The 16,635-nt window shown below is 40.7% G+C and overlaps 1 protein-coding gene across 4 annotated transcripts in view; it reads right to left on the reverse strand.

The window, feature by feature from the left end:
- FERMT2 (FERM domain containing kindlin 2) overlaps window positions 1–16,635 on the reverse strand; it is a 97,971-nt gene that overhangs the window by 24,722 nt on the left and 56,614 nt on the right. For 2 of the 4 annotated variants that reach the window (XM_017849496.1, XM_017849497.1), the window contains exons 4-7: window positions 15,631–15,765; window positions 2,978–3,010; window positions 2,426–2,651; window positions 2,218–2,320 (exon numbers count right to left, since the gene is read on the reverse strand). In XM_017849496.1, the coding sequence (XP_017704985.1) occupies window positions 2,218–2,320; window positions 2,426–2,651; window positions 2,978–3,010; window positions 15,631–15,765 (497 nt within the window). The remainder of the gene's footprint in view (window positions 1–2,217; window positions 2,321–2,425; window positions 2,652–2,977; window positions 3,011–15,630; window positions 15,766–16,635) is intronic. The other 2 variants (XM_017849500.1, XM_017849498.1) reach the window with 1 other exon arrangement.

Consider the following 16,635-nt stretch of genomic DNA (forward strand, 5'->3'; position numbering starts at 1 on the left):
GTCTTGATCTCCTGACCTTGTGATCCGCCCGTCTCGGCCTCCCAAAGTGCTGGGATTACAGGCTTGAGCCACCGCGCCCGGCCGACAGAGAATAATTGATTTTACTGTATTAAAAATAGATCCTGTATGTTATTTTTCAGGGGAATAACCACTAGACATTGTAGCCTTTAACATAAGAAATCTAATTTGATGACATTAAAGTAAGGCAGAACTACCAATTATTTTTCAGTGTCGTTACTGCAACTTGCCATACTAAAATGTAATCAGAAAGCAAATTATTTTGGGGAACATTTTGTTCACTGTAGAGAAGCATACCCAGATAAAGTGGCAAGTCCGTGGAAACGGCAGTTATTTTAAGTATGCAAAATACAGGGCAAATATACCTGTGGAAAATGTTTACTTACATGTTATTCAACTATCCATTTAATTATATAAATAAAAGTCAATAGTAATGCCTTAAGAATACTATAGATTGAGTATTCCTTATCCAGAATGCTTGAGACCTTCTGTTTTGAATTCAGAATTTGTATAGATGTTGGAATATTCCATTATACCAGTTGAGTGTGCCTAACACAGAAATCCAAAATGAGCATATCCTTTCAGCATCATGTCAGCCCTCACAAGTTTTAGCTTGTGGAGCACTCTACATTTTCAAATTAGGAATGCTCAACATGTATTTTAGAATGTTGACAAAATACATCTCCATTCCCCTCACAAATGTTAACTATTCCCAAAGGAGCTTTGGCTTTACTAAAAGTAGATAAGATGTGGCCTGAAAATGAATTAAAATTATTTTCTATAATTTTATTATAGAGATTTTACTGTTGTATAAAGAATTACTTAAGCATATAATAAAGATGATAAACATAACATTAAAATCTAGACTATAGTCTAAACATGAAAAGGATGAGAGGGTAGCCAAGAGAGGTTTTTTCCCCCAGGCTGAAACAGAAGTAGAAGATTCAAACCTCTGTGCCAAGTGTTTTCTACAGGGGAAAAAAGTTCCAGATATTTATAGCAAAGTTAAATCTTACCAGAAAAGTGAAGTACTATGGTAGCAGAGATAACACCAATCATAGCAAAGACAAATAACAGTGTTTGCCTGTTACAGAGGAAAAATATGTAGACCTAAGAAAAATTTGGCTGGGCGTGGTGGCTCAGGCCAGTAGTCCCAGCACTTTCGGAGGCTGAGGCAGGAGGATGACTTCAGCCCAGGAGTTTTGAGACCGGCTTGGATGAAAAAGTGAGACTCTGTCTCTACAGAAAATAAAGTTAGCCAGGTATGGCTGGGTGAGCTTGCAGTCCCAGTTACTTGGGAGGCTAACGTGGGAGAATGGCTTGAGTCCAGGACTTTGAGGTTGCAGTGAGCCATGATCATGCCACTGCATCCAGCCTGGGGGACAGAATGAGACCCTGTCTCAAGAAAAAACCTTTTTTTTGAAGCAACATCTTTTGGCACGTAATTAGTAATCTAAAAGTAATTGAAAAGGTAATCTTTCTGAAACTTTTCTTTTACTTAAATATAGTTGAAGAGAGGTCTTAAATTTTAAAAATGAACTTTGCCAATTCTTTTTTTGTTTGTTTGTTTGAGATGGAGTCTTGCCCTGTTGCCCAGGAGGGAGTGCAGTGGCACAATCTTGGCTCACTGCAAGCTCCACCTTCCAGGTTCAAGCGATTCTCCTGCCTCAGCCTCCCGAGTAGCTGGTATTACCAGCGCGTGCCACCATGTCTGGCTAATTTTTGTATTTTTAGTAGAGACGGGGTTTCACCATGTTGGCCAGGCTGGTCTTGAATTCCTGACCTCGTGATTCGCCCACCTTGGGCTCTCAAAGTGCTGAGATTACAGGCGTGAGCCACCACACCCGGCCTAAACTTTGTTAATTCTATAGTACCAAACGAGTACCTTTAAAATACAAATCATGCCACATTAAGAGCTTAGAGATTAAAAAAAAAAAACAACAAAAAACAAAACCAAATCAACCAAAAGTTTCATTATCTTAATAACAACAATAAAAAAGGTTTAGTTACGCTGCCAACCTACTAAAATGGACGTATTTAAAATACAAATACTTTTGCCTAAAGGTTTGGGTTTTTAATAATTATTCAAGATTTCCTATATACAAATAATTCCTTATTCCACCAACTTCCAAAAACAAACATCCATATGAACAAAACAAATAAATGGGGGGAAAAAAGATCCCTTTAAACCCTCGGTACCTTTGGATTCAAATCAAAAAAGCTGTAATACTTGAATCGGAGCAGTAAGGCCTCATTTTCCTTCACATCTTGTTCCATGAGAGATCTTGAGGAATCAAGCCATCTGGACAAATTAAGAATAGTGGAAGAAAACAACATAGAATTAAGACAACATTTCTACCTCTAGTTGGATAAAGAAATTCAATTTTATCTGTATCTTAAAACTTACCCTTGGTTGATTTTTGCTTTATCAAGAAGAGCTTGAGGTTTGAACATTTTTGCCAAGATTTCCGGTGACGTGATTGGTTGACTGACAGCAAGTATACCAGGATTGCCTTCTGACAAAGCACTGTCACCAAACCAAGCAGAAGTTGGTGACAAAGGGCTTCCATCATGAGCATCGTAAGTGGGGGTCATTGTTTTACTATACAGTCCTGGGCTTGAATATATACTTCCTAATAAGTAACATGAAAACAGGTAGTAAGTATGCAGTACAGAATCTTATTTTCAATAATAACACATACTATGACAAAAGCACATTGTGAAACAAAAGTTTTATTCTGAAAGGAAAGCTTAGTATATTATTTTACCTGTTACGAGAATATGTGTAATTAATTCTCCTTTTATAACATTAAAATACGTAATAACAAAGCCTTAAGAATATAATTAAGTTGGCAGAAATTCTGGGGAAAAAAAATCAGTTCAAGAGAATTAGAAAATAAGGATATAGCTGAAGCAGACAGACCAACATTTTTTGTCTTTAAATTGTGGCAAGGCTCACCTTTCAGAGGGCCAATGTAAAGAACATCAGTGCCTATAGGAAAGGAAAGAAAGGAATTCAGAAGGTAAAGGAAAGGCAACAACAGAGGACAGAAACAAAAGATTGAAAAGAAAACGAGAAAAAGAAAAAACAGATTTTCCCTAACTGTGAATCATAAACTGAAGTACACATTTCAAGTGGATTTAAGAGAACCTTAGAAGCTACAACCTAAGTAAACCAGGTTTTTTTTGTTCAACTTAAAAGAATGAAATTGTGCTCTAGTCAAGTACATAGTGACAAACATGTCTACAACTTTTACCACCATTTGAAATCCATATAATTTTAAGGTAACACAATAGAACTGAATTCATTCATATAGATTAAAAATAATTTCATGGTAATGTCTTCTCAGTGAATAAACAGGTTTCAACAGATTTACGAATAAAGTATTTTTTTAAAGTTCTAGGGTACAACAAATAAAGTATTAACGCAAAAGAGTAGATAAAAGTTTGCCCTAGAAAGAGTCTAACAGAGATATATTTAATAGTCAAATCCCAAAAGGAAGGGATATTGCCTTATTTATCTTCTGATTTCTTAGTATTAGGGCTAGGCATATAGTGGAGGCTACATAAATAACTATTTGTTACATTAGTCAACTGATGGTACGTGCTTATTTAAACTACAAAAATTAAGGAGATGAATTTAAGGCATTTAAAAATGTTCAGAATGACATTAAGTACAAGCAGCTCCCCCAAGTCCTAGCTCTGTTAAATTATATTTTGTCCTGTAGTCATAATTTTTCAAAAGAAAATGTGTAATAGGTATAACACTGTTCAACAATGTAAAGAAAATGGCTTTTCCATTCCCTAAATGTAGGGTTAAGCTTAGGAATCCATCTCCTTTACTACTATTTTTTTTGAGACGGAGTCTCGCTCTGTTGCCCAGGCTGTAGTGCAGTGGCGCAATCTTGGCTTACTGCAAGCTCCACCTCCCGGGTTCACACCATTCTCCTGCCTCAGCCTCCCGAGTAGCTGGGACTACAGGCGCCCGCCACCACGCCCGGCTAATTTTTTGTATTTTTAGTAGAGATGGGGTTTCACCGTGGTCTGATCTCCTGACCTTGTGATCCGTCTGCCTTGGCCTCCCAAAGTGCTGGGAATACAGGCGTGAGCCACTGCGCCTGGCCCTTTCTTACTATTTTAACTCTTCTCCCCATGCAATGATAGAAACACTACCTGTGAAAAAGTGGTGCTAATGCTAGAGATTTTTGTAGCTGTCATGACCTAGTCTAGGAAGCAAAGGCAAAGTTTAAAAAAAAAAAAAAAAAGTGTTTACTGAAAATATGTAATCTCTTGCTAGACACAGGATATTTGATTTGATGTCCCTGACACGTGTTCTTCCAATGTTAGTACTAAAAACACTTGTAAAATCTAGGCCGGGTGTGGTGGCTCACGCCTGTAATCTCAGCACTTTGGGAGGCCGAGGCAGGTGAATCACTTGAGGTCAGGAGTTCGAGACCAGCCTGGCCAACATGGTGAAAACAGGAAAATAAGCCAGGAGTGGTGGTGCATGCTATTCGGGAGGCAAAGGCTGCAGTGACCCAAGATTGAGCCAATGTACTCCAGCCTAGGCAACCAAGAAAGACTCTATCTCAAAAAACAACAACAAAAAACCCTCTAAAATCCGAACACTGTTAATCCTAAAACACAAAGTAAAGCTGTGAACTTTTTATCAGCATTTAAAGAACACCGGGATCGTTAGTCTTGGGGCTTTAAAAGCTAGATCCTTAAACCAGACAGGTATTTTTCAAAATTAAAATTGTGTGACACCTTTTGAAAGGATTAATTGGACACCCCACACTTATAAATGGGTTCAACACATTACTCCAACTCAGTTGGGCAAAGGGTATTTCTGCTACAGAGAGTGTGCATGTAGATAAAGTGTGAAAAAACATTAACTTCTAGGCAAAGTCTTGTTTATTTCAAAGATCTATTAAATAAATCTGTTACAAAGAATGTCAGAATACTGAAAATGTGCACCTAGTGTGCTTATAATTCCTATCCAAAACTGAGTCAAGTTAGAATGGACAATTTGCTTTATAAAGTTTCTAACACAGAAAACATATTCCCCCTAAATCACTGATACAGTTTGGATCTGTTTCCCTGCCCAAATCGCATGTCTAATTGTAATCTCCAACGGTGGAGGAGGGGCCTGGTGGGAGGTGACTGGCTCACAGGGGTGGAGTTCTCATAATGGTTTTGCACCATCCCCCCTTGGTACTGTATAGTGAGTGACTTCTCACGAGATCTGGTTGTTTAAAAGTACGTGGCACCTCCCCCCTCCCACCCCTACCTCCTGCTCCAGCCACGTGAAGTGCTGGCTCCTCCTCTGCCTTCCACTGTAATTGTAAGTTTCCTGAGGCCTCCCCAGGAGCTGATGCCACCATGCTTCCTGGACAGCCTGCAGAACTGTGAGCCAATTAAACCTCTCTTCTTCTAAGTTACCAAGTCTCAGGTATTTCCTTATAGCAATTCGAGAAGGAACAAATGCAATCACACATTTAATAGAATCAGCCACCCACCCAAATCTCCCTTTCAACTTCCTACAGTTTGTATCTTCTTCAATTCATACTTAATCACTTCATTGTTCTTATTTGTTCTGTAGGCACTATGTGATAATAACTCACTTAGTGTTCACAACAACTCTATTATTCTCACTTCAGAGGAGGAAACTGAGGCAAAGCAAGGCTAAATAACTTGTTCAAGGTCAAGAGCAAGTAAGCTGCAGCCAAGCTATCAATCAGCCGGTCTGGGCAGGCGCGGTGGCTCAAGCCTGTAATCCCAGCACTTTGGGAGGCCGAGATGGGCGGATTGCCTGATGTCAGGAGTTCGAGACCAGCCTGGCCAACATGGTGAAACCCTGCCTCTACTAAAAAAAAAAAAATTAGCCAGGCATGGTGGCGGCATGTCTGTAATACCAGCTACTTGGGAGGCTGAGGCAGGAGAATCGCTTGAACCCGGGAGGCGGAGGTTGCAATGAGAGATTGCACCATTGCACCCCAGCCTGGGTGACAAGAGTGCAACTCCGTCTCAAAACAAACAAACCCAGCCAGTCTGCCCGTAGCGTTACACACTGCCTCCATGTACTGTAACGTATGTAAGCCATTCCCAATTTGGTGTGCACATATTTTTTAAAATTCTGTTACTATTAAGGTGGCTCATGCCTGTAATCCCAGCACTTTGGAAGGTTGAGGCGGGTGGATCACCTGAGGTCAGGAATTCAAGACCAGCCTGGCCAACATGGTGAAACTGTCTCTACTAAAAATATAAAAAATAGCCGGGCACGGTGGCTCAAGCCTGTAATCCCAGCACTTTGGGAGGCCGAGATGGGCGGATCACGAGGTCAGGAGATCGAGACCATCCTGGCTAACATGGTGAAACCCCGTCTCTACTAAAAAATACAAAAAGTAGCCGGGCGAGGTGGCGGGCGCCTATAGTCCCAGATACTCGGGAGGCTGAGGCAGGAGAATGGCATAAACCCGGGAGGTGGAGTTTGCAGTGAGCTGAGATCCAGCCACTGCACTCCAGCCTGGGCGACACAGCGAGACTCTGTCTCAAAAAAAAAAAAAAATAATAATAACCTGGGTGTGGTGGTGCATACCTATAGTCGCAGCTACTTGGGAGGCTGAGGCAGGAGAATAGCTTGAACCCAGGAGACGGAGGTTGCAGTGAGCTGAGATCACGCCACTGCACTCCAGCTTGGGTTACAGGGCAAGACTTTGTCTCAAAAAAAAAAAAAAAAAAAAAAAATTCTGTTACTAATGTCATTATTGCAAACCAATGCTTCAATAAACATTTGTGTAGTTATTTCCCAATTCTAGCAGCACTGCTGGGTCAGAGGGTATGGGTATTTTAAATTCCTCAGTCGCAGTTCAGAGACAATCCCAACTAAGTTGTTTTCCTGAATGCCTGGTTTAAAATACATCTGAGGCAGAAAACTAGAAAAGACTCAGATAAAGTAACAGATTTAGCAACAAAATATGAGCTTACTAAACAACATGGAAAGATAAAAACTATAAGGAGGAGAAATAAAGAGTTCAAAAAGCATTACAATCTGAGTCCACCTACTGTAGATATTTAAAACCCGATATAATCAAACTCCTAAATATTGCTATATTTTAACACAGTAAAATTTACCTAACTGATTATAAATTACATATTTTTAAAAAGAGTACTAAAGCAATAAATTTTACAAAATTTTCACCAAAATATCTATCTTATACCATATTTTATTAAAAGGATTTTTATGGTATTATTATTTTTTATTTTATTTTATTTATTTATTTTTTTGAGACGGAGTCTCGCTCTGCCACCTGGGCTGGAGTGGCAGTGGCCGGATCACGGGCTCACTGCAAGCTCTGCCTCCAGGTTCACTCCATCTCCTGCCTCAGCTATCCTGAGTAGCTGAGACTACAGGCGCCCGCCACTTCGCCCGGCTAGTTTTTTGTTTTTTTTTTTTTAGTAGAGACGGGGTTTCACCGGGTTAACCAGGATGATCTCGATCTCCTGACCTCGTGATCCGCCTGTCTTGGCCTCCCAAAGTGCTGGGATTACAGGCTTGAGCCACCGTGCCCGCCTTTACGGTATTATTTTTATATTTTGAGAAAATTTTCCCAAGCAAGAGTAAACCTAGAACTATAAAGTAAATGGCTAACAGATATAAGACCACATAAAAATGTAAAACAATTTTTTTTTTTTAAAAAAGGCCACAAACAAAATGCCAGTATATAAAAGGGAAGTAACACATTAAATTTTAATATCGGTAAAACAAAATATAAATAAAACAAAAAATCTATCATTTGAAAATAGAATAGAAATGGCTAATAAACATATAAATTACTAAACTATCCTAGTATTTATCAGGGAAACGCAAAATAACTGAGATACTACTTATTGTCAAACTGGCAAAAATACACATTTACAACATTTCCATATTGAGCAGAATGTAGGAAACGAGGCATTTTCATATACTGCTGATGGAAGTACAAACCACAGAAACTTTCTGGAGAGACAGAGAGAGACAGAGTATGTGTGTGATATAGTATATAGATATATATGTATCCACACATACATGTATTTTTTTTTTTTAGAGACAGGGTCTCACTCTGTTGCCCAGGCTGAAATGCAGTGGTGTGAGCACCCAGGTTGAACTCCTGGGCTCAGGAGATCCTCCTGTCTCAGCCTCCCAAGTAGCTAGGACTACAGGTGCACATCACAACGCCCAGCTCTGGGATACATGTGATAGAAAAATTAGATACCACCTAGGTAGAAAAACAGATAGATAGTTTTTATATAGGTAAAACTCTGAAGTCATTTATAAGAACTAGGGAGTCTTCTCTGCTTTGACACAAATCACCAAAACATTGAGCACCAAAAATCAAATTGCAGAGCATTAAATACATATTAGGATCTCATTTACGTTATTAAAATAAGACTAGATATGCAAATCTTACACCCGCATGTGTGTATAAACACACAGAAAGGGTATTGTCGAGTTGGACTCCAAACTTAACAATCTCGTTATATGTAGTAATCAAGAAATGGCTCCCTCTTGAGAAGGAGTAGCCAGGGAATAAGTTTAAAAGGAACTCACCTTAAGTTTAATAAATTTTTTATATTACTTGAGTTTATGATAAAGAGACTGTATTAATGTACAAACTTTGTAATTAAAAAATATGAGGTCCAGCCAGGCACGGTGGCTCACGCCTGTAATCCCAGCACTTTGGGAGGCCGAGGCGGGCGGATCACAAGATCAGGAGATCAAGACCATCTTGGCTAACAAAGTAAAACCCCGTCTCTACTAAAATCACAAAAATTAGCAGGGTGTGGTGGCAGGCGCCTGTAGTCCCAGCCACTCGGGAGGCTGAGGCAGGAGAATGGCATGAACCCAGGAAGTGGAGTTTGCAGTGAGCCAAGATTGCACCACTGCACTGCAGGCTGGGCAACAGAGCAAGACTCCGTCTCAAAAAAAAAAAAAAAAAAAAATGAGGTCCATCAGCACGTATCACCGAGTGAGAAAACACAATGTGTATATAACACAGTCCCACTTTTGTTAGGAAAAAAAATATGTAATTATGTAATATTTGAATATTTACTATAAGCATGTGATACTTTTGTACTTAAAAGAATAGTTTTTAAAAAAATGTTTTGAGGCTAGGTGCAGTGGCTCACACCTGTAATCCCAGCATTTTTTTTTTTTTTTTTTTTTTTTTTTTTTGAGATGGAGTCTCGCTCTGTCGCCCAGGCTGGAGTGCAATGGTGCGATCTTGGCTCACGGCAAGCTCCGCCTCCCGGGTTCAAGTGATTCTCCTGTCTCATCCTCCTGAGTAGCTATCCCAGCACTTTTGAGAAACCGAGGCAGGAGGATTGCTTGAGACCAGCCTGGGAAACATGGCAAAACCCCATCTCTACAAAAAATACAAAAATTAGCTGGCCATGCTGGCGTGCACCTGTAGTTCCAGCTACTTGGCAGGCGGAGGAGGATCACTTGAGCCCAGAAGTCTGAGACCAGCCTGGGCAACATAGCAAGGCTCTGTCCCTTAAAAAGAAAGAAAGAAAGAAAAAATTTAGCAAACATTCCTATTATAATTCATAAAATAAACATTATGGCCAGGCACAGTAGCTCACGCCCATAATCTAGCACTTTGGGAAGCTGAGGTGAAAGGATCACTCGAGGCCAGGAGTTGATGACCAGCCTGGGCAACACAGGGTCTCTTAAAAAAAAAAAAAAAAAAGAATTGGAGAGATGGTGTTACTTAATGGTTAGAGGCATGAGCATTGGCGTCTGGATGTGAATTCTAGCTGCATTCCTTATTAGCTTTGTGACCCTGGGAAAATTACTTAACCCTTGTAGAATTATTTCCTCGTAAGTAAAATGAAGACATCACCAAAACTGCTGGTATTTTGTGGCGATCAAGTGAAAGATTATGTATTCAATAATACTTACAACTTATTTACTTTTTTTTTTTTTTTTTTTTTTTTTTTTTTTTTTTTTTTTTGAGATGGAGTTTTGCTCTTGCTGCCCAGGCTGGAGTGACATGGCACCATCTGGCTCACTGCAACCTCCACCTTCTGGGTTCAAGAGAGCCTCCCGAGTAGCTGGGATTACAGGCATGCGCCACCATGTCCAGCTAATTTTTTGTATTTTTAGTAGAGACGGGGTTTCTCCATGTTGGTCATGCCCGTCTCGAACTAATGACTTCAGGTGATCTGCCCGCCTCGGCCTCCCAAAGTGCTGGGATTATAGGCATGGCCACCGCATCCAGCCCCTATAACTTATTTACTATTTTGAAATTGTTGACCATGGAGGAGGAAAAACCTGACATTATATATGTTTGTTTCTATGTGGCTAAATTTTCTCCTAGAATATAAATTCATATATTTATTCTGTTTATATCAACAGTATACACTACTCTCCAACCATTAAAAATCAGAGACAGCCAAGAGGAAAAACAACAAACCATAAGGCTTATTTGTGATTTTGGTTTGCAACCCACTTTCCTACCAAACAAAAGTATTTTTAAAATACGGATTAGTATTCAGCTGTGACTTCTAAAAGAAAAAGTATTAGTGGGTTGCTCAATCTAAATTACTATGTCTTAATCAAGGCAGCCCAGCTTAAGAATTCATTGAAAAGACTGATGCTAACTCAATCATGATTATTCATTAGCTTAGGTTATATACTAATCAGCTTTCCTACATTTTGTCATTATCACCAAGCTGAAGGGAACAGAAGCAAAAATTAGTTAAGTTCTGGAACTATTAGAAAATTATCCAGTGCTTCCAATTCTACCAGTAGCTTCTTGTCGTTTTGTTTTGTAAGATCTAAGCTGATAATTTTATTTTTCATAGTCACAGAGTTTGCTTCTAGCCACTTCTGTATGATGTAAAAATTTTAAGATTTCCTGCTTCCTGGACCAGCATACTCTCAAGAATTTCTATGCATACTGGTGTTCACCCATGGTTTCTGGGCAACAAAACCTCCTCAGCTTTCCAAATTCTAACTCTCTAAGACTTACAGAAACATTCAGCATTATTGCTTCTATTGATATGGGATGATTCAGATTGCCACTACTCATGTAGAGTACAGTATAAGGATTTGTTAGATAATTTAAATTTTAACTTTTTTTTTTCTTTAAGGTAAACAAGGCTACAAAAATTAAATAAAAGCTAGATTGTGGCATTCGTGGCCACTGACATATTTGCTAAAATTATGGGTCTGAAGCCGGGCGCGGTGGCTCACGCCTGTAATCCCAGCACTTTGGGAGGCCGAGGTGGGCGGATCACAAGGTCAGTAGATCGAGACCACGGTGAAACCCCATCTCTACTAAAATACAAAAAATTAGCCGGGCGCGGTGGCGGGCGCCTGTAGTCTCAGCTACTCAGGAGGCTGAGGCAGGAGAATGGCGTAAACCTGGAGGCGGAGCTTGCAGTGAGCTGAGATCCGGCCACTGCACTCCAGCCTGGGCGACAGAGCCAGACTCCGTCCCCCCAAAAAAAAAAAAAAATATGGGTCTGTATGTACCCGTGAGGGATAGAAGGGGGAAGGAGACGGGTGTGCGCACAGTGCAATGGTGTAAGCTCTAGCTTGGAAGCGGGATGAGCCTGGGCTTACAGCTCAACTCTACCAGTTACCAGGGATCAGCTCCCAGACAAGTGATTTAGCCACTCTGGGTTTCTCTTCTCAGGCTACCAATTTTTCAGAATTACTCAATTAATAAATATATTTAACTGTGTGGATTAAATATATTACATGTAGTGTTTTGGACAAGAAGTTGCTCAATAAATGTGGTTGTCAGTAATAGCAATGTTTTAATAAAAATATTGTTTTTTTTTTTTTCTGAAAAGGATCTCTTACAAATAAAGAGGCCACAAATGTCCCTTAGGACATTCAAAGCTGTCCAAAGGTCAGGCATCTGAAAGGAAAGAACTGAGGAATGGTACACAGAGCAGAAATAAAAGCAGATGCAGTCTGGGTGAAAAGGGAACTGGGTGAAAAAGAACAAGGGAGCCCAAGATTGGGGAGGGTAAGAATTGGTAAGGATGTTCTTCTTGGGCACAAGCTAGCCAAAAATTGGGCAGCACAGGAACAGCCCAATGATGCAGTGACAAAGGTTAGTACAGTCATGAGTCTACTAACAACAGGGATAAGTTCTGCGAAATGCGTCGTTAAGGGATTTCACTGTTGTATGAACATCACAGAGTGTACTCATACAGGCCCAGATGGTATAGCCTACTACACACCCAGGCTATATGGATGGTACAGTCTATTATTGCTCACAGGCTACAAACCTGTACAGCATGTTACTATACTGAATGCTGCAGGCAACTGTAACACAATGGTAAGTATCTGTATCTGTGTATCTAAACATCTCTAAACATAGAAGAGTTACAGTGAAAATACAGGGCCAGGTGCGGTGGCTCACGCCTGTAATCCCGACACTTTGGGAGGCCAAGGCAGGTAGATCACTTGAGGCCAGGAGTTCGAGACCAGTCTGGCCAACATGGTGAAACTCCACTTCTACTAAAAATACAAAAGTTAGCCGAGTGTGGTGGTGTGCACCTATAGTCTCAGCTACTTAGGAGGCAGAGGCAGAAGAATTGCCTATATTTCCGCTACAGAGAGCCAAGATAGTTCCACTGCACTCCAGCCTGGGTGACAGAGTAAGACTGTGTCTCAAAAACAAAAAACAAAAAAACAAAAAACACCAGGCGCAGTGGCTCACACCTGTAATCCCAGCACTTTGGGAGGCTGAGGTGGGTGGATTGATCACGAGGTCAGGAGTTCGAGACCAGCCTGACCAACATGGTGAAACCCCATCTCTACTAAAAACACAAAAAATTAGTCGGGTGTGGTGGTGCACGCCTGTAATCCTACCTACTCAGGAGGCTGAGGCAGGAGAATCGCTTGAACCCGGGAGGCGGAGGTTGCAGTGAGCCAAGATCACCGCCACTGCACTCCGGCCTGGGCAACAGAGCGAGACTCCGTCTAAAAAAAAAAAAGACAGTATTATAATCTTATGGGACTACCATCGTACATGTGATCCGTTATTGACCAAAACATCACTATGCAGCACATGACTATATATATTTCTTACTATGTCACAATATCACATGGACATAATCTTTTATTCTCTCTCTTTTTTTTTTGATACAGATTCTTGCTCTGTAGCCCAGGCTGGAGTGCAGTGGCGCAATCTCGGCTCACTGCAACCTCTGCCTCCCGGGTTCAAGTGATTCTCCTGCCTCAGCCTCCAGAGTAGCTGTGATTATAGGTATCCGCCACCATGCCTGGCTAATTTTGTATATTTAGTAGAGATGGGGTTTCACCATGTTGGCCAGGCTGGTCTTGAACTCCTGAACTCAGGTGATCCACCCACCTCAGCCTTCCAAAAGTGCTGGGATTACAGGCATGAGCCACCGTGACCGGCCCCTTTTATTCTCTTTTACCTCTTCCTCAACCCACAGGCTTCCACCAGTATCAGCAATCCTTCCCCACATTCCCTCCTGTACAAATTACTGACTGGAAGTAAATTTGATACTCTTTCTACAATAATGATTTGATAATTTTGTAAAATATTCAGAAACCAATGGTTCTACAATGCCCTAGCCTGAATTCCATCGCCTGCTGTTAAATATGTTCCAATGTTATCCTGAAGGAGCTCGGAGGTCTCTCCCCCATAAACTGGCTCAACTCATTTATTCACATCTTGTGTTTCTGCAAGGATGTTCTTTGTTAGGATCATTCTTTCTGCTTGGACTGCCTTTTCCCATCAAAAACCTGACCACTGGAACTTAAAAGCTGAATTCACAAACTTTGTTTGGAACTGTTTTCTGAATTTCAAAAACATTATCTTCTATAAAAGTCATTTAACATTTATACATTATAGAATCTACTGCAAAGAGCTGTAGTGAAAATTAGATAGGTTTCCATGGGTAAAGTGGGCACTGCACAGTAAGTGCTCTGTAAGTGTTGCTTTCATTACTAGTATCATCATCATCATCTCAGAATTTAAAAAACCAGAATGAACTAAATTAGTAAGATTAATTTAGATATTTGCTAAAGGGACCCATCCTAAGTAATGGATTTATCAATTGTGGCTGATGGAAACACAGGAAACTGCAATGTTCAGTCCAGGTATATGCCCACAATTAAAGAAAAATATAACCTAATTAATTAGCCACCTAGTTTCCCAACAGATATTACCTGCATGCCTGCTGAATGCCATATGCTGAGTTAGATTCTGGTGACAAAAAGGTGAGACAGCCCCTTCATGCAGTGAGCTCACATTAGCAGGGAAGAACACAGTATAACAATACCAAACCCAGAAAAGTCTGCTGACTTATGACAGAAGGATTCCTAATTCAGATTGGAAAAGTGATGAAAGGGAATCTAAGAAAGCTCCTCAAAGGAGCAAAACCTTTAAGGAAAAAAGGTAGAAAGGCCAGGAAACCAGAATATGCAAAGCAGAGAGGTTGTTGTTGTGTGTGTGTGGTTTTTCTTCATCTTTTTGCGAGACGGAGTTGCCACCCAGGTTGGCTCACTTTAACCTCTGCCTCCTGGGTTCAAGCAATTCTCCTGCCTCAGCCTCCTAAGTAGCTGAGATTACAGGTGTCCACCACCACGCCTGGCTAATTTCTGTATTTTTAGTCGAGATGGGGCTTCACCACATTGGCCAGGCTGGTCTCAAATACCTGACTTCAGGTGATCTGCCTGCCCTGGCCTCCCAAAGTGCTGGGATTACAGGTATGAGCCACAGGGCCCGGCCTGCTGTTTTTTTTTTTTTTTTTTTTTTCTGAGATGGGAGTTTTGCTCTTCCTGCTCAGGCTGGAGTGCGGTGGCACGATCTCAGCTCACTGCATCCCGCACCTCTCGGGTTTAGGTGATTCTCCTGCATCAGCCTCGCGAGTAGATGGGACTACAGGTGCATGCTACCACATCCGGCTAATTTTTTTTGGTATTTTTAGCAGAGACGGGTTTCACTGTGTTAGCCAGGATGGTCTCGCTCTCTGATCTCGTGCTCCGTCTGCCTCGGCTTCCCAAAGTGCTGGGATTACAGGCGTGAACCACCACGCCCGACTTTCAGTAAGGATTTAAGGAATAATGCATTAATTAAATAGTGGTGGTTTTCATGATCTAAATACTAAAACGTTTCCAATTTCTGCCTGAGTCCAATTCTGATACTATTCCTTTCTGACTCTCTGAACAAGAGAAGTGGGCTTGCTCTTTATTGATTCAACTATTAACACCGGACATGACGATTTGCACGAGAGAAACTGACACTGGATAGCGATTTCAGGACAGAGAAAAATGCTGAAGGAGAGTTTTTGTTTTTTTTGAGACGGAGTCTCGCTCTGTTGCCCAGGCTGGAGTGCAGTGGCATGATCTTGACTCACTGCAACTCTGACTCCCAGGTTCAAGCGGTTCTTCTGCCTCAGCCTCCCAAGTAGCTGGGACTACAGGCACGTGCCACCATGCCTGGCTAATTGAAGTTTTTGTTTTTTTAATTTGACCACTCTTCCTGACCTACATGATCCATTTACCTACCACCAGAAAGACAAAGGAACACAGTCCACAGTTCTTACTTTGAGCCCATTGCTTGGTAAAAGTCTTACCTGACCCAGGAGTGATAAGAGGCCCCTCTAATTCAAGTGCCTCATCTTCAGACTGGTCATCTAGCTTCTTCTTTTTTTTCTTTGTTGGATCTCTGGGTTTCTTTAAGAGAGAAAGTTCTTCCGGGTGTCTGATATCTGTTAAAAAAAAATAGATTGTTTTACTAGAACAAAGGAAAATTTAAACACTTTACACTTAGCAAATCTGTTTCAGGATAAGAATTTGTAACTTCCTTCTGTATGTCTGAGTTGTGTCAGACACTGATGTCATGCAAAACACTGATTATGACACGTAAACTACCCAAACATTCTTAATTTCTAACTATATAATAAATGTAATGACCTCAAAGTGGAGATAACAATCTACTAGGGTACAGAAAGAAAATATTAGAAGCCCTTATTTATATACTTATTTTTTATCTAAAACTGGAAGAAAAATTGAGATTTATATGTCCTTCACTTGTAACGTACACATGATAAATGAAGTAAATGTCATGATACTTTTAAATCATTACCAAATCCTAATTTTTTTTTTTTGAGATGAGTTTCACTCTTATTGCACAGGCTGGAGTGCAATGGAGTGATCTCGGCTCACGGCAACCTCCGCCTCCTGGGTTCAAGCGATTCTCCTGCCTCAGCCTCCCGAGTAGCTGGGATTACAGGAATGTGCCACCATGCCTGGCTAATTTTGTATTTTTAGTAGAGATGGGGAATCTCCATGTTAATTGGGCTGGTCTCGAACTCCTGACCTCAGGTGATCCGCCTGCCTCAGCCTCTCAAGTGCTGGGATTATAGGCATCAGCCAACGTGCCCGGCCCCAAATCCCAAATTTTAATTGATTCAAATATTCTGCCCTGTATCAAATGGCTGCAAGTTTCTGATCTATTTTCATTTGAGGAGTCTGATAACAAGCAAAATGGTTAAATGAAAATAACAAAAGAAATTAAAAATGACCCAACACAACACACACACACATAATATTATATACTGCACACCATGTTCACAAAT

This window comes from Rhinopithecus bieti, unplaced genomic scaffold (genome assembly GCF_001698545.2).
Source record: "Rhinopithecus bieti isolate Rb0 unplaced genomic scaffold, ASM169854v2 scaffold_29928, whole genome shotgun sequence".
Lineage (NCBI taxonomy): Eukaryota > Metazoa > Chordata > Mammalia > Primates > Cercopithecidae > Rhinopithecus > Rhinopithecus bieti.